The sequence below is a fragment of the Fomitopsis serialis genome (assembly GCF_022376445.1).
Source record: "Fomitopsis serialis strain Sig1Antser10 chromosome Unknown B0H18scaffold_37, whole genome shotgun sequence".
Lineage (NCBI taxonomy): Eukaryota > Fungi > Basidiomycota > Agaricomycetes > Polyporales > Fomitopsidaceae > Fomitopsis > Fomitopsis serialis.
This window is the reverse complement of record NW_025954997.1, coordinates 1486-27024: the sequence shown is the minus strand read 5'-3', so window position 1 is coordinate 27024 and position 25539 is coordinate 1486. Positions and strand designations below refer to the sequence as shown.

Genomic DNA, 25539 nt, shown 5'->3' with positions numbered 1-25539 from the left:
GACCTCAACAAGTACAACACAGTGGTGGTCAGTCACTCGGCACAATCCGCAAGGGTGGACAACCCATCATGAGCAGCAAATACTGGAATTTCAGATGAATTCCGCATTCCGTGATTGGTAATCATGATGTGCGCCCACAAGAAACGGAAGGATATGCGAGAATCAATGCTTTATGTGCATATAATTGATCACGAGAGAATTAGCCACAGCGCAAACATTTGTCGCAGATTCGTGGCTCAATTCGTCTCAGAGCACCATGATGTCCTGATGCGGAGGATGAGCCGATTACATGGAATATGAGACGGAAGTGAACATAAGTGGGAGTCTGGAGACGAACTTCTACAAGTGTGCACGACTGGAATTCGGATCTCCAGACAGGAAGTGAATAACCAGTCGCTCGTGGCAAAGACTCGGACAAGTACACGTCTCAGGTCAGCTACCGTATTCCTATAACAAACAGCGTAGGCGATTACCATGCACCATGAGTCATAGAACACGTGCATGGCGAGCTCAGGCTGCAGCAGTGCCATGACATAGTCCAGTCGGCCGGGCAAATCACCAAGCAGGTCAAAACACGCATCACAGATCGCGCTGTTCATCAGGAAAATCCAGATTCACAAATGAGGACACATGATGCAAAATGAGGCATAATCGTGCAAAATGTCACCTAATTAGCCACATTAGAGATTAGATCATTTTGCTTTACCCCCTTTCTAATTAGATCTAAATGACACTCAGGGAGAACGAATTATCACTACTTCATGGAAGATATGGTCTCGGTGAGGCCATGTTATCTCACAAAATTGCATGCTATTTCATACTCAAACCGTGGAGCAGTGGCTGTAGTGACGTCGCACCATAAGGTTTAGGATCATACTAGTCAATTGGGTGCTAAAGTACTGAAAGTTCGGTATTAAAAGTGTACGTATGTGTAGCTCCCGCCGCCAGCGCTGCCAGTGGTAGTAGTCTACCCGTACCCGCCCCGGGTACAGACCCATCGCAAGCTGTGAATTGCTGGGGGGCTTACCTGTACCCGTACCCGTACCCGCCCGGGTACCATACCCGTGCAGCGGATACGGGTCATGTGCGGGTTCGCTGGTCTGCAGGTCCATGCGCGGATGGGCGAACAGATAGGTGAGGGAGTGGGGGAGTGGGCAGAATGGCGGAGAGGCTCGCGCAGGCGGGCGGGTGGGCGAGCGAGTGATTGCACGGGCAAGCGGGCGGCACCCATTGTCATGAGTCCTCGCCGTGTTCCCCACCATCTTCCTCGCTCGTGCGTACCCACCATCGCCTCGCGCGTCCCAGCGAGCCTTTCGCCCATACATCTTCCCGTCTTCCCGCCCTGCGTACCATCTGTACGCGCAGCCCGCGAGCCCTTCCGTATGCTCGTTGGTGTGTCTGCACCCACCCTTCGCTCGCCGTTCATCGGCCATGCCTGCGCGCTGGACGAATGCCCAGCGCGCTCGTGGTCGATGTGCGTGTGGTGCTGACTCGCCTGCGGGTACGTTCGTTAGTGGTGTCCTGCGCGCGGTTGCCGTGAGCGTCGTTGCCTGGTTGTGTGACCGCCCGCCTGTGTACGCGTTCATCGGCAGTGACTGCGCAGGGCACCCGCCCTCCTCTGTTCCCGCTTGCCCACTTCCCTGCCCAACGTCCCATCCGCCCGCGAGCTCTCCAGTCCGCCTTCCTGGCCGTCTACTCGTTCGCTTTCCCGCCCGTCCGTTCGGTCGCTCGTCCGCGCGCACGCCATCCCACTTGCCCGCCCGCTGACCCGCTCGCCTGCCTGTGCGCTCACGCTGGTCCGCCCGCCGATTGTTCGTCGGCCGCGCCTACACGCAGGGCATTGGCCCTGCGTGCTCGCGGTCGTCGTACGCGTCGCGCGGCACGTCGACGCGTCCTGCGCCTGCCGTTAGTGAGCCCGCGCGCGTATGCCTGTACCCACCTGCAGACCCTCACCCTCGCCCTCGTCACGCCCTCGCCCTCGTCGCGCCCTCGCCCTCGCCTCGCTCTCGCCCGTCCCCGCCAGCCAGCCACCCGTCCCCGCACTCCGCTCATCCACGCCGGTCGTCCGGTCGTCCGGTCGTCGCTGCGCCCAGGCCCGCGGTGTGCGGTATCGTCGAACACGGTGCAGGCCACATCCTTCCGGAGCACTTCCCGGAGCAGCTTCCATTCGGCTAAGAAACAGTGCATGAGGACGGGTGGGTGGACAAGAACAGGCGGGCAGTCGAGAAGCCGTGAGCGAGTGTGCAGGCAAGAGGCAGGCTCTGAACCGAGCGAGGTTGGGCGCGAGAAGTCGAGGACGCGGGCACGAGATGGACGGTGTGCTACAGTCTACCTAGTATAAGGGCGATGACAAGCAGTTAAGAACAGGTGGATGTGTGAGATAGCAAGATGACGAAGAAGGGCGGGTAGTAGGTGAGGCGAGGAGGGCAACGAGTGCGGGCGAACTGGCAAGCTGGCAGATGAGCGAGCAAGCAGGGGCGTATGCCGGTGGGTAGACGACAAGGACGGCGGTGGACGGGCAAGAGAGAGTGGACGAGCGAGTTAGCGAGAAGGCGAGCCTGAGCGGATGAGAGCGGGCAACCGAGTGGACGAGTGAGCAGGCGCGTGAGGGCAACGGCAAGCAGGCAGAAACGAGCAAACGGGCGAAAGCGGAAGGGAGGATGAGCATGAAGGACAGCCAGCGAGGGCAGGCCAGCAAACACGCTAGTTAGGGCAGGTCATGAACGGGCGGGCGGGAGTGGGCAAGCGGATGTGCGAGAGGGCAAGCGGATGTGCGAGAGGGCGGGAAGCACGAATATGTGGGATGCGCAGGCACCATGAGCTCGTTGCTCATTGATGCACCTATTCACGGCGCAGTGAAGAGCTGGGAACGAGAATCATATCAGTGAGTGCGCTGAAGACTCACCTTCACCCCTCGTCCTTCGATTCCTTTGTCTGCAATCATTGCGCTCGCGCGTGTCGTCTCGGGCTTGTTGAATTTTCAGGATTTGAACGATAAGAAGGGCGTTATAGGATGAGAGGATGGGCGCAAACCTCGTCGCGCGTGAGCTCCAAGTCCCAAGCGCCCGTTCCGGAGTTTCCCGCGCATACGTGGCTCGCACTAGCGCCGGATGTGTGACTCCGAGACTCGTCTTTCGCTAACCACTACCACCCACAACGACGCCTGCCCGACCGCACGTCAAGGCTCAGTTTGTCTCAGGGGACCGCAGACGCCGGCCAGGCCTACTGCGAGCTCGACTGCGTCTTTTCAAGTTGCCTGTCTCTGCACTCGGCCAGGCAAACTCGGGCCTGCGCGATGCGCATCTAACCTGACAAGCGAGGGATGGAAGGGACGGCAAGACGAAGGACGAGGAGGGGTGGCAGATCGAATGACGAGGACGAGGAGAGGGATGACCGTGGCAAGGGTGCGCACAACAGCTTGTAAGTCAGAGGTACGCCCTTGCTGACCCCTGACTCTAATACTCCCCGCCCTACTTGTCACAGTACTGCCCGTGCGACCCGGCATATCGACGAACAGTCAATTCGACGCGCCTACTCGCCGCTGGCCAGTGTGCCCGCTCGTCTGGTTATCCGCAGCCCTTTGATGGTCTGCTCACTCACCAGGCGTCTGCTCACTCGTTCGCCGGCATTTACCCACTTGCTCGCTCTGCCTATCTACCTACTCGCCTGCCCCTTCCTCACTCATATGGACGTCTTCTTGCCTGCAGCATTGTTTTCCCTCCCGCCTGCCTCTTCGTTCGACCACCCGGCACTTATTGACTTCCCGATCATAGTTCTACTGTCTGCACAACCATCGTCTCCCTCCCCGTCACGTCCCCGCCACACCCGTCGCGTCTAAATCTGCTCGTCCGCGCGCGCCTCCTGTCATCCCCGATACAACACTGCCTAATCTGGTCCGTCTCGCCATCCCGAAAATGGATGGCGACCGCTCGCCGCCCTCCGTCCTCGACACTTTTCCTACCGCCCTCACGCCGTCTCCGACCGTCAACTCGCTCCCGAGTCCTGGCTTCTACCTGGCGTCTCTTCTCACTCTGTTCGTCGTCCCGTCGCAGTCTCACGTCCCCGCGCCCTGCCCGCCAGCAGCCACGATGCGCCAGTCACTCGCCCGCCCGCCTGCTGCCTGTCCAGTCGTGCGTCTGTCTACGCATCTACTCATCCACAACTTGCTCATTGCCCACTCACTCATCGCAGTATCACTCCACTTACTCCCTGGCTTGCCCGTCCAATCTCCGGCCTACTCATGCACTGGCCTGTCCACCTACCCACGTATTGGCATGCCCGCCTACATGCTTGCCTACCCTACCTGCCCGCGTATTGACCTGACCACGCGCCCACATATCCGCTACCGCCCGCGCGCCCGCATACTCATCTTTGCGTCCCTCATAGTACATAACCCGGCGCTCATTAACTTTACTCATGGACCATGGTTTGCATGACCCGCGCTCGTGCATGATCTGTATGGTTACTGTCGCGAGTAATGGCTTGTGTGTGAGATGCTATGGGGATATTCAGTCGTAGAATAGCTAACACATAGGAGTTGTCGTCTTATATTGAAGATGGCCTTGTCGACGACCATCGACTGTTGCGTTGCTAAGTGTAGCATATAGCATTTGTATTCGGTCATACCACACAGCAATTGAATTATTGTTGAACTATTTGTAACAAGACATTGTGTGTGTTGTATGATGCACCACTTTAGCAACAATTAGGGAACAACCTTGTTGCTGCATCTAATAGGATCATACATGTACTAATACTGTATCTAGTAGATGTCATTATCACAGACTTAGCTCGCAGAGTTCGGTGAGTACTCATTAGACATGTTAGCAACGATTTGACACAATTTATTCCAAATTGCGGAATCTGGATTTTCCTGATGTGGTGTCCCGCCGACTCCCGAACATCTCGCCGAACAGTTCGGAGGACGAACGTGCGGAGGGATGCTAGACCTCTATGTCGGCTACGACGAACGCTATATCGCCGAAAGTTCGAGAGATCTCACTACGTTCCAGACACCGTATGGAGCCATGCGACTTACTACGCTTCCTATGGGGTGGACAAATGCAGTACCCATCTTCCACGACGACGTAACCTATATACTTCAGCCCGAAACTCCCGAACACACTGTACCCTACATCGACGACGTTCCGCTCAAAGGTCCGGCTAGCGACTATGGTGGCGAAGTCATCCCGCAGAATCCTGGTATTCGAAGGTTCGTCTGGGAACATTTCCAGAACCTTAATCGGATCGTCACTCGAATGTGCTACGCTGGTGGAACGTTTTCGGGAGTTAAGAGTGTGCTGATAGCTCGAGAAATCATGGTCATTGGCCACCGCTGCACGCCTCAGGGACGCCTACCTGACGAATCTCGAGTTGCGACCATCCGAAACTGGGGCGCCTGTCAGACCTTGTCCGATGTTCGAGCGTTTCTCGGCACGATCGGAGTGTGCAGGATATTTATCAAGAACTTCGCGCACCGGGCCGACGCTCGGTCCGCTAACAAGGAAGGATATGCCCTTCGAATGGGGCCCGCACAACAGCAGGCTCAGGACGACTTGAAGCAGGCCTTGCTCGAAAGCCCAGCACTTCGTTCGATCAACTACGACTCGACGGCACCCGTTATTCTGGCCGTCGACACGTCCTTCATTGCAGTCGGATTCCTCCTATGCCAGTGCGACGAGGAGGACGCCAAGCGCAGGTACTACAGCCGATTCGGGTCAATCACGCTCAACGACCGTGAACGTCGATTCTCGCAACCAAAGCTTGAAATCTATGGACTGTTCCGCGCTCTTCGAGCGCTTCGAATGTATGTCATCGGGATTCGAAACCTAATCGTGGAAGTCGACGCTCGCTACATCAAGGGCATGCTCGCTAATCCTGACATCGCACCGAGCGCGAGCATTAATCGCTGGATTGTCTCAATTCTCACGTTTCACTTCACTCTCGTGCATGTGCCCGGGACCTCGCACGGACCGGATGGACTGTCCCGAAGAACGACGCAACCAGGCGACGACCCAATCGACGAAGACGACGCGTTCGAAGACTGGATCGACAACATGTACTCGTTCGTGCACATGATACAGCCTTATCCCACCCTCTCCCACCCTTCGAACGTTGCGGTGCTCGTGTTGACCGAGGACGGCCAAGATTTCAGTAAGGGGGAGGATGACGACGACTACGCGATAGTACCACGTCGGACAAAGCTCGAAAGCTAGACGCACGTGTCGAGCAAGTTAAGCATTTCCTGATGACGCTTTCGAAGCCAGACGGACTTTCGCAACGAGCGTTCGAAGCATTCTACAAGTACGCGACGCAGTTCTTCGTCACCGGGGATCGACTCTGGAGACGAAATGGTCAAGGCGCGCATAAGGTTGTCCTACCACACGAGCGAAGGCTTCGAACATTACGCGAGAGCCACGATAGGATCGGACACCGCGGAATCCACGCAACAATCGTAGCAGTCTCCGAACGCTTCTGGTGGCCCGATCACAAGTCCGACGTAGGCTGGTATGTTCGAACTGCGACCTATGTCAGAAGCGTCAGTTACGACAGATCCTCATCCCACCGACGGTCGCGATGCCAGCCGGACTATTCATGAAGGCGTTCTGCGACACGATGTTCATGCCTGTTTCGGGAGGCTATAAGCTCATAGCGCAAGCGCGCTGTTCTTCGATCACGTATCCCGAAGCCCGAATGCTTCGAAGAGAGACAGCTCAGACCCTTGGCGAGTGGCTATATCAAGACATTGTCTGTCGCTGGGGTACGCTTGTCGAACTAGTCTCCGACAACGGCGGACCCTGGGTCAAGGCGCTCGAGTACCTCTCGAAGAAGTATCACATCAACCATATCAGGATCAGTGGTTACAACTCGCGAGCGAACGGTATCGTCGAACGTTCGCACTTCGACATGAGACAAGCGTTGTTTAAGGCAGCAGACGGAGATCAGTCGCGCTGGTCACAGGTCTTCCACTCAGTACTGTGGTCCGAACGCGTAACGACTCGTCGAAGAATGGGCTGTTCGCCGCACTTTGCAGCTACAGGCACGCACCCGATACTGCCTCTCGACGTTATCGAAGCAACGTACCTTGTCCCACCGCCCGAGACAGCACTCGACACTACCGACTTGATTGCGCGACGAGCCATAGCACTTCAGAAACGGTCGGAGGACCTTTCGAAGATCTACTCGAAGGTCTACGAAGCGAGACGTGAGGCTGCGCGACGCTTCGAACGAGAGCATCAGTACACGATCGAAGACTTCGACTTCCAACGAGGGGACTTAGTCCTCGTACGAAACACAGCGATAGAGAAGGCCTTGAACCGTAAGATGCGTCCACGATACCAAGGGCCTATGGTTGTCGTATCTCGAAACCGAGGAGGTGCCTACATCATTGCTGAACTAGATGGCACGGTTCTCGACAGACCTATCGCCGCGTTTCGAGTCATTCCCTACCTTGCTCGAAGATCGATCACAATTTCGCTCGAACATCTGGACGTACCCTTCGAACGCTTGCATGAAATGGAACAGTCAGACACACTAGGCGATGACGAACCAGACGCGCCTGATTTACCCGACGAACTAGACGATGAATCGTCGAGTTCAGAAGACGAAGAATGAGTCTGTCAAGAGACTCGCACAGTATACCCCATACAAGTTCAGGCTTTAAGACACCCTCATTCTTATTCATCTACATTCTTCGATCCTCCAAACAACGGATAGACGCGAGCAATTTATTATACAAGACAAGGAGGAGAGACGTTACACAGCGCGAGATGGATACACATAACTACGAACCCCGAACGCATCTACGGACCTACGAACACGACCGGAGGACACTACGAACGACTACCTACTTCGACCCTTTTCCCTTCGAAGGCCCCGCCGACGGACCAGCTGCGGGCGGATCGAATGCGCCACGCGCGGCCTCAGTGGACTCGACGTACAGCTCGTCGACGCGACGGCTGTAGTACTCCTGAAGGCCCTCGAGCACCGCAAGTTCGAGGCCCATCAGGTTTAGCGAAGCCTCGACGTTGCCGACGCGCTCGGTGGTCGCCGTCAAGGCTGCACGGGCCTCGGCGAGCGAACGGACCGGAGCGCACTGCGCCTGCAGGATCGCCGAGATGTCGATCGGCGGAGCCTGCGTCTGCGCGGCGTGCAAGGCCGCGGCGGCACGAGGATGGAGGGGCATGCGCGACGTCATGAAGGCCGCAGAGCCCAAGGCCGGGACCGTGACAGGAGCCGGAGGCACGGGAGCTGCAGGCTCCTCGGCGTCGCCGCCCTTGCCTACGAATAAAGGAGTCAGCTACGAACGTCCTTCGATCTTCGAAGATGCCAAGCAAACTTACCAGCGCGGCGAGACTTGCGCGTGCCGGCCAACGTAGCGGCACCCCAGTAGCACCCCTGCTGGTCGTGGAGGCATTGATTGCACGCGACCGCATCGGCCTCGAAGATGCAATCCTTCGGAGTCGCGTAGCCCGCGGCGCAGCGATCGCACTAAGCACGAAAAGTTAGTAGGGTACGACGAAGAAAGTGGGGAGACTCACCGCCATGTCCTGTCGCGGACAGTGGTCGCGCGAGCGACGAGCTTGCGGACGGCGGGTCCGTGACGTCAGGCGCCGAGCCGTCAGCCGGGGCCTTGCGCTTCTTGTTTTCTTCGAGCCCTTGGGCTCGGCGACGATTTCGACCTCGGGCGACTCGGCGCGAACGGTCGAGGCATCCGAGGCGGTGGGGGACTGTGCGCGGACTTACCCTTGCCCCGAGCACCGGACCGACCACGTCGCGGCAGAGTCTTCTCCTCGCGAAGCTGACGAGCAGCCTCGCGTTTGTGGGCCTCGGCGGCCTCCTCAAGCTCGGCGGCCTCGCGGCGTTCGAGCTCTTCGGCCTCGGCGGCCTCGCGACGAGCGTGTTCTTCGGCCTCCTGGGCCTCGCGGGCTTTCTGGGCCTCGGCCTCCCGACGTTCGCGCTCCTCGGTCTCGAGACGAAGGCGGGTTTGCTCGGCCTCCCAGAGCGCGCGCTTCTCGCGTTCGAGCGCGGCGTGCTTGATGGCGGCCTCGAGTAACGGCCACTCCATGTTGTCGGCGCATTGGCGCGCGGCGTCCGGATTTACGTCCGTTGCGAGGACGAGGAGACGGCCCAGAGCCGTCGCGTACCGCTGCGAAAGGAACGCGCCTTTCGTCACGCGGGTAAAGCGATTCTTCGAGAATGCTAAGTCAACCCGAACGAGATGAACCGAGTCGAGAACTTACCACCGCCGCATACGCGCCCTCGAACCATTCCTCGATGGCATCCGGATTTTCGGGCACGAGATGCCCCACGACCCAGTTGGCGAGCGGAGCCATGGGGCTCTTCGGGTCGTGGGGACGGGGAAACCGGTCTTCGCGTCCACCGTGTATTCGTCGTCCGACGCAGAGGCGCCGGCAGGTTCGGGGGACTTGGAGAAGGCGGGAGCGGGCACGGGAGCGGACGAAGCGGACATGGGGCGAGCGAACAGAGACGGAGACGGGAGAGCGAAGCGGGGGATTAAGCGAAGTTCGGCGGGGATCCCCCCCGCTATATGTGCGCTCGAGCTTTGTGGGTCCACCTACCGCATTCGAGGCGCTGAAACAACGGGGATCATCCCATCAGAATCAGTCCGAAACGGGAAAGAAGCGCTCACCTCCCGTCCAATGGGATTAATTCTTCGGATCAACGTGATCGAAGCGCGTCCTGCCGTTCGCTAATCGCTTCTCAGTGCTCGCCATTGGACAAGACCTTCGGACGACCTGGCGCGGAAGTATCTCGATGATCGCGGACGCAAATCAAGCGCCGGCGTGTTCGAGCCGACCGAGGACGGTCTGGATCTCAGTAAGGGGGAGATGATGAGCCCTTAGCTCACCTACCCACCGAAAACGCGATTTACGGTCGGTACGACAGTATACTAAGTCGTAATGGTCGACGCACTGTCCGTCCGTTCGAGGGAACCGTCCAATGTTCGAAGCTCAAGCGTCAATGTTCGGAACCCTTAGTGGCAGAGGCAAGCGGTTTAGAAGCGTCGCTACATTGGTAGGACTCCGGGCAAGTACATGGCTACGTCAAACTAACTAGTGACGACCTCGGCAACTCTCGTATCTATGGCCTCGACCTCCACACCCATGACCACCACCCCTACCCCTACGAACAGACGGGCCGGTGTCGGAACCACGGTCAGTGTTGACGCGCTCGAGCAGGCTTTCGAGCAACCCACGAGGGTACCGTGCGTGCGGCGCTGGTCGACTGCGATGTTGTGGATCGCTCGACCCATGGACTCGAGGTTGTCGGGCAGCTGGCGAAAGTCGGACAGGATCAACGACTCGCGCTGATACTGCGGGTTCGCGAGGGGACGACGCTCGGCCTGGTTGACTTGTTCGAGCAGTACCAAGGTCTCGGACCACGCGATCGTAGGGTAGGGCGAACCTAGGATGTCTCCCTGGTTGCCATCGCGGTGAAAGACCTCGTCGAGGTAACGCATCAACTCGTCGATCTCGGGGAACGACCTAGGAGCAGGAAGCGTATCGTTCGCCAGCAGTATGGCCCGGCTGCGGGACTCGAACAAGAATCGCTGTTCGAAGGTCGGTTCGATGGTTCGAACGATAGTCTAAGTTCGGAGGCACGTACGATCATCCAACGGACTCCGTGAGCCCAAGCCAGCCACTCTCCGGGACTGTTGGCATCGTATCGCGGCTCGACAAGTCCCTCGGTCTTGAGGACCTCTAGGAGGCGGTAGTAGCGGGCAGCATACGCTTCGGAAGTTGGGTCGAGGTGCGGCATGTTCGTGTAAGTCAGGCGAACTCCTGCCGCTGTCTCATATCTTCGAGGACTGTCACCGGCTCCGGTTATGACCTTCGCCGTTCGGGGCGGTCGCCCGTTATGCGGAACCTGCGGAAGGCCGAGTTGGATGCTCTCATGTGTTAGTAGGTCCGGGTCGAGCGTTGTACATTCTCCGATTGGCTACTTTCCTTATCACTTTCATTCATCATTTCTTGTATTTCTCTTGGCTCTCTTGGTCTTCGGACCGTATTTTCCTGTATATACTCTGGGACTTGTTCCCTTCGAATCTCAGAGACCCCCTTACCCTCTCAATCTCACCTCGCACCGGCGAGGTTCGTCAGTCAGCCAGTACGTTCGAAGTCAGCAAGTTCGCCAGTCAGTCAGTACGTTCGAAGCCAGTCAGTCAGTTCGCCAGTACGTTCGCCAACTCGTAGTTGCCCCGAGAGGCTCTACACTTCTTTTCCTGCCGTCGCTCGCCTTCCTTGTCACCGTTCGTTCGACACGTCTGTCGAAACTCCCCCTCTACCTTCGAGGCTTAGCCCTCGTCTTCGAACAGTCTTCGACATCTTCGAAGCTCTCCCACGTCGTTCGGAGTCTTGTCCGTCCTCCTCCTTCTTACCTAGACCACTGTACAGTCCCCCGTACATCTCATAGACGCAGAGGCCTCGCATACCACTGCTCGACCTCACGGTTGGGTTTTTGTGTGGCTTTTGTGTTCTTTTCGGTCGCGTCACCGGACCTCGTGCTGCGAAAACACAGGCATACAAGGACCGAGGTGTGCTTGATTCCCAGCCCCGTGTTCAGCCCATATCGAGGCTAATTCCTCTCCAGTTTGGCAGCCGAAGCCTCGCCAGAAACACCAACCCGAAGAATCAGCCGCCGACACTATGACAATGCAAGTCAAGGCTGCACGAATGAGAATGGGCCAAGGCCAACGTACGTACATGCCTTCAATCAACAAATCATGTAGTATAATTTAGATGACTGCGAACGCACCTCCACCACTAGTGCCCGCCAATGTGCCATCGAAGTCCTCGCTGACGCAGGCCTCTCATTCGAAGGCATCTGCATCTAGAACAGTCAATCAAGAGCCTGAGATAGGTCGTGGTACGTACAATGATCTTCACTGGCAGACTGATATGCTCATTGAGAACGGCTCAACATTGACATAGATCCTCGCATGGACGACACCGAGCTAAGTGCACGCACCGATTTCGATCATGATCAGCACCGTGAGAGACTAGCAGCAGCCGATCCCAGTGATGATGGCGGTGGAGGCTCTGAGGCCGAGTCCAGGTCGGACGATGAAGAATACAAATCGGGTGCCGAGCCTGAAAGCGAAGAGGACTTTGGTGTGCAAGATGTGCACGCACCATCCAGCCGTAAGTCCGTTAAAGTTGCGGAGCAATTGGCGCAAGGTGTGAGTACCGTGATCGTGTTTTGACCGCTGAGCATGTTGAATTACATTTCTCTCACGCCTACGATCCCCATTTTCTAGTCAGTCAAGGTCGTCTCGAAAGGCCGGCACAACCGCCGCGTACTCTCAGACTCAGAGGCCGGAGGGTCCGATTATGCGCCTGACTTCCTAGACCCTGGATACGAGTCTCCTCCCACCCGCAATCCCGATGCCAATGACTCCGCAGATGAAGCTGAATGTCCGGTAGCTGAAGACGAAGATGACCCCATGAACCTTAGGGAGGCACGGGTTCATCGCGAATGGAACGTGCGTTCATACCGCATACCGCCAGGTCCTTGGCACTGCTTATAGTCTACTAAGTCCGTCGCGCAGGAGATGATCATCCGTCGGGCACAGCGCCCTAAGCTGCCAGCCAGTCGTCACTACGGTCAACAAGATGATAAGAAAAACACACCGAGTGTGGAGGAGCACCGTAATGAGTCATCATCGCACCCTCAGCCGGCCGCGTCTTCCAACCAACGCAGTTCCACCACGCAGGTAAGTGCTCCCATCCTAGATCTATCTTGTGGCCGCTGCGCCGAAGTAACCAAGCGGCTGTTGCAGCAGCGATCTAACCAGGCTGGCATGGTGGTTGCCGAGAAAGGTGTCACTGTGACGAAGACCAAGCGGCAGGGAGGCTTCCGCGAGACCGACAGCCAGGTACGCACACAGTACTCACCATGTCCCACAACGCTGACTCTAGCTCTGCTCGTGTCGACCTCTGATTGCCTCGATTGTACCAGCGCCTGAAAAGGGCAAGTAACTTCACTGTTATGGCGTGAACACCGCTCTAAATCATCTGACAGTTGCGGCGTTCAACGTCTATGGACAAAATGTTTCCTTGGGTGCGTTCTAGCTATCATGCCTTCAACGAACTGTGGTGTCGGGCTGCTGACTGAGACTATCATGTGAATGACAGCCACCCCCCGAGTCCATCAGCAGTGGCGAAGACTCGGGACTTGACCTATTCCCTGAAAAGTCCCGCACTGGACGCCCTAAGCCACGACGTAAGGTATGTCTGTTAGCTGACTATGTAGTCCCAAGCCATCGGACTCACTACCAAACTGCTGTAGCTGACCGCACCGGCTCCTTCCGACGTACGTACTGCTGTCCAAGTCGTGCATATTAGAGCTGAGCTAATCACCTCGACATTGTCAGCAATCGATTCCCGGGCCTGCCACCAATGTGAAGGGACATCAGGTAAGCTTGTACTTCTATGGATTCGGATTCGAGTAGTCACGAGGATGATGCATTTTTTGCGACACCAGGCAACTCGCAATGGTACTATCTCAGGCAACGACGACGACGACGACGATGAATCAGCAACAGATGCCCGAGGCCTGTTGCGTGCCAGCCATGTGAACGTCTGGCCCGAGGATACGGAAGTCACATTTAAGGACGGGAATAAGGTAGCTGGTCTCAACTCGCAGAAATCAAACAAGGTCCGCACTCTGTTGAAGTCGACCATCGCCCAAGAGTTGCCGCAAGCTCTGGCACTTGTCAATGCCTTTCCGAACATCGGCGAGCGGCCCAAAATGTTCCTCGACATATTCATCACTGGTGCGCGGCGCCTCGGCCCCAACTACAGTACAATCGCCCAGCGCCTGTTGCAAGACTCAGCGTATGTCCTCAGCTTACTGACATTGGTAAGTCCATTGACTCGCTGATTGATCTTGCTGCACGCGCGGAGTACTAACTGCACCCATGTAACATCGCCAGCCCGCCAAGAGAATGTGTTCGATCCGTGGACCCTGGTATAGCGCCTGTCGTGATCCTGTATGGGAGGGCTATGGCCTCAAGGCCATCGAGAATGACCCGGAGGCCCTCCAGACGGCTGTCCAGGAGCTGCTCCTCAATGACCAGTTCATATTCCCCGGTAAACTCGTGGTATGGATCATGACCTCATTGACCATTTGGACTCGGATGCTCACTTGGACGACACAGAACGGCAGCTATACCGAGCTCAAGCGCAACATACCATTCTGCGCAGAGCCAATCATCAATCTCGCCAACATCCTGTTCCTCGGACCCAAAGCACTCTGCCCCATCGAAGACTCGGCGTTCATCTCGTCCATCAATACTGGCCCTGGCGCGATGGAGCGAGAAATCCCGCAGACAATGGCTGCGCTCCTCGCAACCTTCGTGCGCACTATGCCCCGATTTCTGCCCTAGACAATACCCACTGACTCCACCTCGATCCTGTAGGCTGGCGCAGCAATTGGAGAGGGCCTGCATGGCACCCGCGAGCCCCTCAAAGAAAACGAAGGTTTCAATTCGACTAAACAGGAGGCGCCTTACCGGGACCATCTCGCCGCCCTCTCGCCAATCAATCTGATTGGCCGTCATAAGATCCTTAACCTTATATTCAATGAAGCGAAGTTCGTTGGACTACGAGGCTATGTGCGTCCGAAATGAGGTGACTGATATCATCATTTGCAGGACTATTCATATGAAGAAGAGTGCCACTCGCACTCGTAAGGCCACAGCCAATTCCCTCATTGACCCCCTGACTGCGGGGATGGACCTCTAGTGTTGCGCGATGCGCCATGCCTCACCTCTCCTCTCCGTATACCCGAGCAAGTCTATGCATTCCTCTCCTTTTGGGTCTCCTGCACACATCTTAATTGAATAGTGCATTGCTAATCTCGACGAGCAGTAGGTACTTCCGAGGTGTCTGCTAGCTCGTTGTGCACGATCCTATGTATACCTGATGTGGTGTAGTCTGATAAATACAGGGGTATAGTCGTATAAAAGCTGGTCACAAATGAGTAAATATACTTGATTGTCGATTTGCTTCGATTTGGCAGAAATTGGTGCAACATTTATGAGGGGGTTAAGAAAATGGGGTGTCCAGGACATTTACACAAAATTGCGCAAAATTACCTCAATTTGCACAGGGTGGGTTTCCTGATGCAGCTGGGTCAGCGACGCACGTCTCGCTGCAAAGGAAGCATACGAAGGGGATTGGAAAGGCCGGCCTCCCCGCAAAGCCCGCGCGACGAAGAAGGGTGCCGACGCTGAGCCATCGGTACGCCTATTGATTGTGTCCTCTCATTTTTTACCCAGCTGATCATCTCGAGTGTCAGACATCTACGTCTGGTGCTCAGGCCCAAGACTCGGACGATGGCGTGGGTGCTCCAAAGGGCAAGGGCCGCAAGGTCAACATGTTCGATGCTGCTCGTGCGAAGCGTAAGCAGGCGGCTGCACCGGTGACAGATGAGTTCGAACACTACCTCGCTGCTGAGCCTGATCGGAGCATCGACAATGTGCTGGAGTGGTGGACATCGAACGACGCGCACAAGACGTATCCAACGTTGTCTCGCATGGTGTGTTGCTATCTAACCATTCCTCGTAAGTATTCCTCATCCCTCGTCTTCTTCGAATGCTGATTGATACAGCTACATCGGTCGGCGTTGAGCGCCTGTTCAGCCAGGGCCGGATTATTGTAACACACCTGCGAAATGGCTTGTCGGCCGCCTCGATCCGCGCATTGATGTGCCTCAATAACTGGAGTCCTCTCGGCATGGTCAAGGACACTGACATTCTCGCCGTGACAACAGAAGATCCGTCGAAGGATGCTGAGGAGGATGCTGAGGAGGTATGGGGTGTCAATGGGCCCTTGGATCATATGTAGTCTCGATTATTTACAATGTCTGTACTGTCTTTGTATGAATCACTCGTCTCGCGCAGCTACCCGCCCATATACCCGTACCCGTGTCGACCCTCGAGATCCGCCAAAAACCTGTACCCGCCGAGAGGGTACATGACCCTTGCGGGTTCGGATACGGGTTGGCCCCTGGACACCCGGGGGTGTACCCCTGCAATTCACTAGCCACGAGCGGAGTTCAGAATTTATCTCATTTGTGAGACACTGGCTCACGCCATGAGCAAGTGGCTCATGTTTGATCAATCGTGAGATGGTGTCTCATAGCTGATCCAGCAGTCTCCTGCACCACCATCCGTGAGCGAGAACGAGGATTCAGGTTTCCTGATGAAGGAGAGGAGAATGGTGCGGTGAAGCCAAAAAGCGACCACAGGGCTTTCGAGCCGAAGGTATGTCCACCGTTGCACGTATGCGCGTTGCTACCTTGTCTGCACTGGGGACGTGCCATCAGCAAAACGGCGCACTGTCTGACGGCGCCTGAGGCCACTGAAGAGCCTGATCTGGAGCCTGAGATCACTGTTGCGGCTGACGCAATTGGGCGCTTATGTTCCGCGCGACCTTGGCTCGGTCTTGGCTCACTCAATCAGAGCTCGTCAGTTACTGTCAGTCGTGTCAGTCGCGTCAGTCACGTCAGACAGAGTGTCGTCGTAACAGTTTGGGGCTACGATACGGTAAGCTAGTAACATTGTATATTAAGTATTATCACCCGCCTCCGAGTCTGACGAATTGGCCAAGGAGTCTACTACATTAGTTTCCGACGAATCTCGGTGCACGTTAGTGCACCAAGATTTGCCCGGTGACCACTGACTCGGGATACTGTGTGTAGGTTTGTGTACTAAACGGGAGGGAAGGATGAGGCAGAGAACGAAGTGATTCGGCGCCTGCCCTAAACAGGCGCGCCACCGTCGCCACGTCACCGACTCATCGGTGGACCCCATCGTTCGCAGCTACCTCTCTTCTGTACATGTCAGTTGGCAAGTCGGAGAGCCCGCGCATAACGCAGCAGTCGATGCCCCGGACACCCCAGCCAAATCGACTGCAGTCACCGGACACGAAGGGCAAGGACTTGGAGAGCCCGAACGGGAGCGTCGCTGGGCGAGCGAGGCACCGAAGACAGAGCGCAAGCGATACGCACCTGCGAAGTGCGTGAAGGAGGAGCCAAGTAAGCAGGAGACATCGAGGTACTATGACACTGACTACAACAGGCAGCTGAAAGACAGCCCGCACCCCCGCTCGACAGGCTCGGGGCGCGCAAGTCGCTTGGTGCAGCTACCGCCGACGGGTAGCGTGCGGCCACTGCCTGTCGACCAAAATTATGACGAGGGCGTTGCGGAGGCTCTCATGGGTCTTCCGTCGGGTTTGAGCACGCTGTACTGTGGACCAGTTGACCGTGCAGCTTCGGTCCTCCTCCTGACGGATTGGACTAGGCAGTTCACATCCTCAGTGCCCCACAATCGCCAGCCGTCAACGTCGTCTCGCGCGTCACCTCCGACACCGGGTACGAAATGCCCGCTCAGCACCGGTCCCGACGATCGGAGCACCGACATGAAGCACAGCCGTGTTGGGAGCATCAGCAGTACGCCTGGACATGGAAATGTCAGGTGCGTCTCGCCTCAGTCCGGCTCTGGTGGACGTCCCTCTCCAGTGCCCTCACGTCTCTCGCCTATCCTTTTCCGTCACCAACCAACGCCTCGTTATCCCGAGGCCTGTCAGACTGGGGTGCGGAGGTACCAAGTTACCTCTGGCTCGCGGGTGCAGACGGCGAGGGCCTCTCAGACGTGCAGCCTGGTGGCGCCGAGCTCTCGCCGATCATGTCTGCGCGCTTGCTGCTGGTACGTACACGCAGCAAGACTAACACAGGGCGCTGCGGAGGCGTCCGATTGCGCGCCGCTGCTCCACTCGTGTCCGCCCGTTCACCATGCCTCGACCGTCTTCCCGTCGTTTGCCCTCTGTCGATGCGCTTCGGTCCCTTCAAGTTTCTGCGCCGACGCGTTGCGCCTTGATCAACGCGCTCTCTTGGAGGACGAAACGCTCTCGTGGATGCATCGTCGGCTGCTGCATGTATGCATTCCTCTCGCCTGCACCGACACCAGTATCCTCCACTGGCCGCGCCTTCTTGTCATCCTTGACAGCTGGCCCCTGCCCTCGTGCCCATCATGCTATGGACTGCTCTCGGTGTCGTCTCCTCCTCCCATGCCCATCGTCTGGTGTATACATCAGCTCGCCTGCGAACGTGCAACAGTCGCCGCCCTGCGAGAAAAAAAACAGCAAGGACGATCCCCATCTCCGATGCAGTGTTCTTACTAGCAGCATACATCGCACGTTGCGACACGGGCATCCCTCCTGTGTTCCAGCTGTGTGCTGCAGCCAAACAAACGCGAGCTGTCCGTTATGAACTTGAACGGCATCAAGTACCGAGCCGTAAGGTTAAAGGTAGGCTTGGTTTCTGCGGATTCAATACGATTTTTGTATGTATACAAAGGTAGCTGCAATGATCTGTAATGACAATGTGTGCGAGTGTGTCAGGTCTGGTAAGCCCTCTGACGAGTCTGATCACTGGTCTGAGTCGGTCTGAAAGGTACACTGAGTTCAGACTCTCAGTCTGAACTCAGATGAATCTACTCTTTTCAGACTCGCGAGTCTGAGAGTCTGAAGAGTCTGATGTGACTGATATCAGACGTGTCAGGCACGTTCAGACGAAGTCGACGTTTTGCTGATAAGTTACCATTCGCGAGGCTAGCACGGGGCCACGAACATTGCCCGCAGAACCCGTGCTGCATAACACGACGGGCGCCGTGGACCATTTGGCAACATGCACACGTCTTCTCATTGTGATCGCACACCCGACGATCCGCGCATGGACAGCCCTCGACCTCGAACACACTCCCTGCAGCACCAAACCGCTGCACGACGCGTACGGCGACGGCGAGCACGTGGGGCCAATGCCCTGCGTGCAGACACGGCCGGCGAACGGGTGGCAGGGCGGACGATCGAGGGGACTACCGGGCAGGGGGCGGGCGCGGCGTTACCATGGAGGATGTGCAGCATGTAGGAGGGCACCTTGAAGCACGCGCTGCGCTCAAACTGCGACGACGCCGTGCGCTATTCGGGCGAGTTCCACCCGCGCACCGAGGGCGCTGGGACAAGTTCAGCGATGGCATGCGTGATGAGGACGTAGGGTGGAAGCTTGTCATGGGATTACCTTTACTGTGTAGTTTAGTCTCAATCACGTCAATGCAAACTGTTCCCCATTTGATCAGTATGCCAGTCGAGCCACACAAAAACATACATACATTACTTCGACATTATCAGGTTTAGTGTAGCATCCGAGTCAGAGACTCGAGTCTCGCCGCGGCGGCATTCCAAAGAATTCCTTGTAATGTTCACGGCATCGCTAGATACTCAGACATTAGCAATGTTCTGTGCATTCGTTCGATTGCTGGTCACTTCTCACGAATTCTCAAATGGGGGTTTTCCCGATGTCTCGGAGTGACGCTGTCGGACATGTTCTCGCCCACGAATTCACGACCAACCCGCCTTCCAAGTGTAGTTCTTGGTTTGCATGTGGAACCGACCCAGTACAAGTTGCTCGATTCGGCCAATCGAGCCACAGTTACGATCGCACACGGAGCTGATGTCGATTTTGACGATGGCATGTCAGATATCAGCGAGTACAGTGACGATGATCCCGAACCACCAACAGACGCTACGGAGCTGGAACGTTTATTGGAAGCAGAGGAACATGCCCCGCTGCGGACGACACACCTAGACGATCGGATGCTTACTAGTACTATGCTGCAATGCGCGGCCGTTTCAGTCACACTCGGCGAGCTAAACACAGTGTAAGGGTATTTGTCATTTCCTCGGGTACGAAGATGTACTGAATGTATCTGCACAGGCAAAACTTCGATCAGCCCAATCCCAGCGAACTCGAAGCCTTCGCAGGAGAGGATAGCTTACAAATTCACCGCTCGCTGTCCGACGCGGCCATAATGGTCGAGCTACCTCCACCCAACATCGCGCCAGAGCCAGTCCAACCAAACGAGCTATTCCTCGCACCTCATGGAAACCTCGATGCATCGCCGCTCGTAGACCTCCGTCGTGCACATGAGTCGGAGCGTGCTGCGAAAGGTGTGCGGACCAGCACGTACGCAAGACAGGGCTCAGCCGCAAGGGACAATGATCGTGATGCAAATACGGAGCAAGCCAGCACTCGACGCGCTATCATCCGAGAGATGTCAGCGATCATTCGGGAACAGCAGGACAATGTGGGCACGACAAGTGGGTTGAACCGTACCACACGTATACAGCAAGGGCCGGCACCCACTGGCAACTCTGCGAATGCCGCCCTCGCTGCTGGACAACGCGCGGCAGCGGTACGTGCACGAGACGCTATAGAGTGTCCTGAAACAATGGCGTACTTTGTACAGCTTGTCCAGCGTCGCGCCAAGGTCTTCCTAGGGTTGAAGATTCCCTATGCGAAGGATCTCGCCGACGCTCGCGTTGGTAAAACCACGTCCGCGAACCAGAACAACTCGCCGCTCATGCCTGGAGATTATAGTGTAGTAGTTGACGACAGCGGCCGTATTATGGTGGGCCGAGGTACGTAGACTCTGAATGCTGTGTATGTGAGATGACAGCCGAACTAATCATGGAACTGCTGCTCACAGTACTCGCAGTATTGTCCCGTACTGCCGGAGGTAAAGGCGTCGCGCACGCATGCCAGTGGCAGCCCCAGTGCACAACCATTGGCCATGTCTCGTATCCATCGGTACAAGTCTTCGAACGTCAATCGCGCTTTCAATTCCGTGCTCTTCTGGGGAGCATGGCTAGTGTCCAAACGTACAAGTTCGCGCACATCTCAGCATCCCACAACATCCTCCTCCGGCTTCCCACCGCGTCTTGTACTCTCGAGTGATTCGCGTCAGTTGATGCTTGAGCCCGGGGCGTACTAGGTCTTCGAGCAACTAGAGAACCGCCATTTGCAGATCCTGGAGGCAATCAAGCAGCTCAAGAGTCGTAAGAAACGTCAAGGTCAGGCGGGCACGAAGGACGACGCATCGGATACGGACGTCGACGAAGACGAGTGATTGGACAGGGTCACTTCGCACAGCCTGTGTGGCGCCTAGTACACCGCGGCGACGACAAGGATATCCTGAGGCACAAAGGCTGAAGGAATTGTCTACGTCTGCCTGGGGAGACTAGGCTGAGCCACTTGAGGATATACATGCAACACTTTGGCATTATCACATCTGATGTAGTATGTATGAACAATTCCCTGTAAATGTTCACGACCCCGCGAAATGCTCAGACATCAGCACGCTGTGCGCATCGCCGCTGCGGTATTACTACAAAAACCAGTCTGTAAATAGGAATGGCGCGGACAGAGGTGCGATGTGACGTCGGAGTCCTTTGGGGACTGGAAGTATCCGCCACATTCATCGTACAGGTAGGGGACCGTGCTGTCTGGAATCATTGGAGTGTCTACTATCACGGTGGACTGAGGAGAAGGGGACAGCTATGCTTGGAAAGCCATGAGTACAGGGTAACATCCAGCATGGGATTTCAGGGCTCACAGAGGGACCGCCCATAACCCAAGCTTCCGCACTCATATCAACGAAAGGCAAACCATCCACAGTCGGACCAAACTGCTCCATACGAGCTTGGATGCAGGTAGCAATGTGGATGTCCTCCTGGGTGATGACAAAGGCCGGCGGCGTAGATGTAATAGCCCAGACATAGCTGATGATTAGAGCTCGGACAGGACGAGAGAGCGACGGTGGATGCGCCTCGTCAACGCTTGCGTCATCATAGGGGTAGGGCAGAAGTGGAAGGAATTGCGAGATCTCCTCAGAGTGAAGAGTCGGTGAATGCGGGTAATCATATGCCGGCTCTCCTGTGTTCAATATCATGTCAGGGAGTGCCGAAACCTATCCATATGCCTTAGGCGTAATACCTTCCGATGTAACTTCACTCTGCTGGTGCGGGCCCTGGATGCTCTCGTTGAAGATGATAGGATGCATGAACTCGTAGTACTCTGTGCTACTCGCGGTCAGAACTGTGGTCGCGGAATCAACACGAACGTCTTACCCAGGGGACTGGGTGTGCAGACCGTCCATAATTCGGCCGCTTTGGGGTGTCGAGAAGGAGGGTTGTCCAGAGCAGGGGGGCGCGAAGGCATACTGCTAATTGAATATATGCACTGCATATCGAACGTGGCCGTGAGACCACCACTTTTCCGGTACCGCTTCTCACTGATCACACACTTACCTATAATTGTTAAACAAGGCCCTCGGCCGCGCGCATCTCAGTGTCACTGGCAGCCTCGTTGCCATGGTGGCGTTCCAATGTGGTAGCTAAATGATCTTATACACACAATTACTTCGCGGAGTGGAATCGACCCCGAACGCCGCCCCGGCTCGAAGTCGGACGAAGAGTCTCGGGGCACGGTAGCAATTGTACTCGTCGGCCGCCGCCGTGGCGCCAATGATTCGTTGCTGTGTCCGCAGCAAGGGTAAATCACTAATTGACCCACCGCACATTCGATAGACACATGCAGGCCACTGGATTTTCTATAGCCTGAACATCCGGGGCATAATCATTGGTAGGATATGTACATAGCAGTCCCAAGTCAGGCGAAAGACCCGCGTCACGATCACCGTAGAAACAGATCGGCAGCCCCAATCACTACAAATGGATCACGAAATGATACCAGCCGAACTTCGACATGCCTCACGGCGAGGGACACTGCCTATGTATGTGACAGTGGTCCCATCTTTGCGGTATACGATTTCCCTCAAATAGGCCTGAATACCCTCTCCGAGCCACGTTTTGGTGTGCCTAGTACTGCCGTTTCTGGTAGCTGTGTCTAGTGCTGGGGTCTACTGCTTCTCGCATCCCGGCGGCGGCTTCGTCGCGTCTGGCAGCTGGTCCGAGAGCATCGCTCCCTTGAGAGTCGGAGATTCGTCACCGAAGACTGAGAAAACCTAAACAGAAGCCCCGAGTGAGTAACTCCCGCCCCGATATTGTGGTCGGTGCCTGAGATTGCGCTGCACCTAGACGGCTTCGCTGGGTTCTGGCACACGGGCGCCCCACTGACCTCCCAATGCTCGGGAGGTTTAGGTGAATCCTCCTCCTTTTGGAGATTGGGGGCGCCAGAAGTCGGGCCACGCGTCAACTGCACCCTGTCGCGAGCAGCATTCCTGGGTCCGACCGGAGTCAGACCAGGGTCCGGATCTGGCCGGTCCATAAGCTATTACGAAAGTGGCACACTGCCTAAGACGAATGTGCCTCTTCGCAGAACTTCTGCTCCGCCAGCGCGATGGTCCAGATGAATATAATACATGATTTTCTACTATTTTTGCTACTGAACGCGCTCACGCTCCTGCAGGTCGTCTTCCTCGAGCCGTGCACCTTCCGGCTGCACACTGAACACTGTTCGGCCCGGCGCGCCTTCGAGACAGCCAATCACGTCTGCTGCGCTGACTCACCTCGGGCCAAACAGTGAAACCGGTTCATCCACTGCGTGCTGTACGACCCGATAGACGATACCTAGTAGAACGTGACATGAATGAGATTGGGTTACGGCATTTCTACAGAGGAATGCATAGAAGTACCTGGAATTGGAGTGTTATTTCCTTTCTTTTGGCTGCGTTCAAACCGAGGTCTCGAAGGGCTTTCAAGTTCATCGGTGATAGATGATTTGGGAGGATGACCTGTGCACGAATGATTAGAGTGCGTTCTACAGCGAGGAGTAGAGTAAATTTGCACCTCCGGCCAGCCCTCGTGCTTACCCGCAATAGACGGGATCAACTTGACTCTGACCTTCGACAAGTACCAAAGGCGCCGATCAGCAAAGCCTCGATTTATCTGAGGCGCCCTAAGGCATCGGCATTGTATGAACAGCTCCTCGGCAGCCGCTAGCGACAGTGGGGCAGGAGAGTTCGGCGAAGGTTTATGGCCGTGCGGCGACTTCTGGCACTCCCACATGCTGGGTTTCTGGACGGCACTCGGGGGCACGAAACGATCGGCGGGAAGGACGGCGGGTCCGTGGGCGTGGGCTGGGCAGCCCAGTTAGAGAGTGCCGCGCAACAGAGCGGCAGCATACACGCACCTGCACGGATGCTCATGTAGTTACTCGGGCCGAGGATCTCCTGCCAGTCCGGAAGGCTCGCGGGGCTGGGCGTCGCGCTGCTGCCGTTAAGGGAGCTGACGGAGCTGACGAGGTGGATGAAGCCGGCGGCGCGCACGTTGGGGCCGAGGATCCTATGGCGCCCTCGCGGTGGCGGGCGAGCTGGCTCGCGGAGAGGGCTGCCGGGGCGCGGTGGCTGCGGACGGTGCCCTGTCGAGGCGGATGCGGTGGGCGACCTGGAGCGGTGCCTGGCGGGCGGGGGCGGGGCGTGCTGATGGCGTGGGTGCTGGAGCTGGCGGACGAGAGCGCGAAGGGCGGGGAAAGGGGCGTGTGCTTTGTGCGGGAGGAGGTCAAGACGAGGGACGTGGATCCGCCGCCGGGATGGTGGTTGAGGACGCCGGGCGGTAGACGAGGGACACGGGGAGGGGCTTGGGCTTGCAGTCGTCGAGGTTGACGTTGAGCGGGGGCGGGGTGGGCTCTTGCGCTGGGGCGATCGGGGTGGTGGAGTAGCGACGAACGCTGCTGAGCTTGGCTCGGCGGCGAAGGAGCTCATCGTGGGCTGTGGCTCTTCAGACGAGCGTTGCCGGTCGCGCGGTGGTAGTGCCCGTGACGGATGGCTGCTCCTTAACGTGGGCATGAGCATGGAGCTACCACGTTACGCGTAGTGCCCGGTGACAACCGGTGTTGGATGGCGTCGAGAGGTGAGACCGCGACCGTACGCAACTCGTGCTGGGCACGGAGTTCGCGGGCTTACAGCGGTGTCTGAGTGTCCGGAAGTATAGCGCATCGAAGGGATCGGAGGAATAACGCACGGTCAGGCAGCGGACGATTGTATGGACAAGCGTGCGAGTAAGCGTTGAGCAAGCGGATGTGTGGGCCAGCAAGCAAGGGGTAGGTGAACAGCAGGTGGGAAGACGGGGAGTGCACGATGAGTCGGCGAGAAAGCCAGTGAATGGGCGAACGGGCGGACATTTAGATGAACGAGTGGTTGATTGGCTAGGCGAGCACTAGTAAGTTGGGTAACATGGACATCCCGCAAGAACACGCCGTGACCTTCGACTTCCGAACCTTCGTAGTCGCTTTTGTCCCTCTCCTTCTCGGTCGCATTGCTTGCCTTTCATGACCGCTATGCTTTGGGCGGCCTTGTCGCTCAGGAGTGAAGACTGAGTGCTAGAATTGCACACACATTGCGCCAGTCGGTCCAGATTGCGGTGTCGCCCAAGCCATGAGAGGTTGAAGAGGTACGACGGACTGGAGCTTGCGTGTCAGTTGGACGACCTGACTATCTTGCTGGGGAGTTCACTCTCCTGGCCGCCAGTCTTCGAGAAGTAGCACACGACGAAGGGACAGGCAGGAAACCGAGTGTGAGCAGCTGGACAGTCGAAGGCTCGAAGCCATTGTCGCGTTATCGCCGCATCGAGAGCAATGTCGGGCGGTAAGTAGCGCTGCGACCGCGCGGACTCTTGACTTGTAACACTTGACGCCCTTGTGTCGAGCGCGTCCTCG

The 25539-nt window shown here is 56.8% G+C and overlaps 7 protein-coding genes across 7 annotated transcripts; 4 read left to right on the top strand and 3 right to left on the bottom strand.

The window, feature by feature from the left end:
- Nucleotides 1-1938: 1938 nt before the first annotated feature.
- B0H18DRAFT_1009790 (uncharacterized protein) lies at nucleotides 1939-2562 on the top strand. Its single transcript, XM_048028880.1, has one exon. It carries the CDS (start codon nucleotides 2186-2188, stop codon nucleotides 2339-2341), a length of 156 nt encoding a protein of 51 aa, XP_047892855.1. The 5' UTR covers nucleotides 1939-2185; the 3' UTR covers nucleotides 2342-2562.
- A 598-nt stretch (nucleotides 2563-3160) lies between these two features.
- Nucleotides 3161-3574, bottom strand: B0H18DRAFT_1009789 (uncharacterized protein; the record flags this gene model as incomplete). Its single annotated transcript, XM_048028879.1, has 3 exons — nucleotides 3475-3574; nucleotides 3269-3417; nucleotides 3161-3183 (listed from the first exon to the last, which is right to left on the bottom strand). Coding segments are annotated over exons 1-2 (180 nt in total), but the record flags the coding sequence as incomplete, so codon positions are not given.
- Nucleotides 3575-3914: 340 nt separating this feature from the next.
- On the top strand, nucleotides 3915-4436 carry B0H18DRAFT_1119541 (uncharacterized protein; the record flags this gene model as incomplete). Its single annotated transcript, XM_048033952.1, has 1 exon — nucleotides 3915-4436. One exon carries the CDS (start codon nucleotides 3915-3917, stop codon nucleotides 4434-4436), a length of 522 nt encoding a protein of 173 aa, XP_047892853.1.
- A 7075-nt stretch (nucleotides 4437-11511) lies between these two features.
- B0H18DRAFT_1104765 (uncharacterized protein) lies at nucleotides 11512-17905 on the top strand (the record flags this gene model as incomplete). Its single annotated transcript, XM_048032621.1, has 25 exons — nucleotides 11512-11718; nucleotides 11791-11889; nucleotides 11955-12202; nucleotides 12281-12505; nucleotides 12551-12671; nucleotides 12698-12736; nucleotides 12783-12898; nucleotides 13045-13083; nucleotides 13158-13250; nucleotides 13312-13335; nucleotides 13397-13438; nucleotides 13507-13884; nucleotides 13958-14380; nucleotides 14444-14638; nucleotides 14678-14712; nucleotides 15046-15136; nucleotides 15186-15266; nucleotides 15325-15427; nucleotides 15799-15836; nucleotides 15929-15997; nucleotides 16170-16247; nucleotides 16541-16573; nucleotides 16681-16724; nucleotides 16874-17503; nucleotides 17548-17905. Exons 1-25 carry the CDS (start codon nucleotides 11670-11672, stop codon nucleotides 17903-17905), a joined length of 3651 nt encoding a protein of 1216 aa, XP_047892852.1. The 5' UTR covers nucleotides 11512-11669.
- Nucleotides 17906-19894: 1989 nt separating this feature from the next.
- Nucleotides 19895-20992, top strand: B0H18DRAFT_955179 (uncharacterized protein; the record flags this gene model as incomplete). Its single annotated transcript, XM_048042334.1, has 4 exons — nucleotides 19895-20278; nucleotides 20333-20504; nucleotides 20573-20673; nucleotides 20858-20992. The coding sequence occupies 4 exons, from the start codon at nucleotides 19895-19897 to the stop codon at nucleotides 20990-20992; spliced, it is 792 nt and encodes a 263-aa protein (XP_047892851.1).
- Nucleotides 20993-21392: 400 nt separating this feature from the next.
- Nucleotides 21393-22083, bottom strand: B0H18DRAFT_1119535 (uncharacterized protein; the record flags this gene model as incomplete). Its single annotated transcript, XM_048033951.1, has 4 exons — nucleotides 21393-21425; nucleotides 21479-21798; nucleotides 21859-21939; nucleotides 21993-22083. The coding sequence occupies 4 exons, from the start codon at nucleotides 22081-22083 to the stop codon at nucleotides 21393-21395; spliced, it is 525 nt and encodes a 174-aa protein (XP_047892850.1).
- Nucleotides 22084-22783: 700 nt separating this feature from the next.
- On the bottom strand, nucleotides 22784-24586 carry B0H18DRAFT_1119534 (uncharacterized protein; the record flags this gene model as incomplete). Its single annotated transcript, XM_048033950.1, has 7 exons — nucleotides 22784-22888; nucleotides 23002-23138; nucleotides 23283-23336; nucleotides 23393-23453; nucleotides 23519-23617; nucleotides 23673-23962; nucleotides 24016-24586. The coding sequence occupies 7 exons, from the start codon at nucleotides 24584-24586 to the stop codon at nucleotides 22784-22786; spliced, it is 1317 nt and encodes a 438-aa protein (XP_047892849.1).
- Between the last annotated feature and the right edge of the window lie 953 nt (nucleotides 24587-25539).

What these genes read in the sequence shown, in the direction of transcription:
- B0H18DRAFT_1009790 (XM_048028880.1), top strand. Translation starts at nt 2,186, where the DNA reads ATGAGGACGGGTGGGTGGACAAGAACAGGCGGGCAGTCGAGAAGCCGT.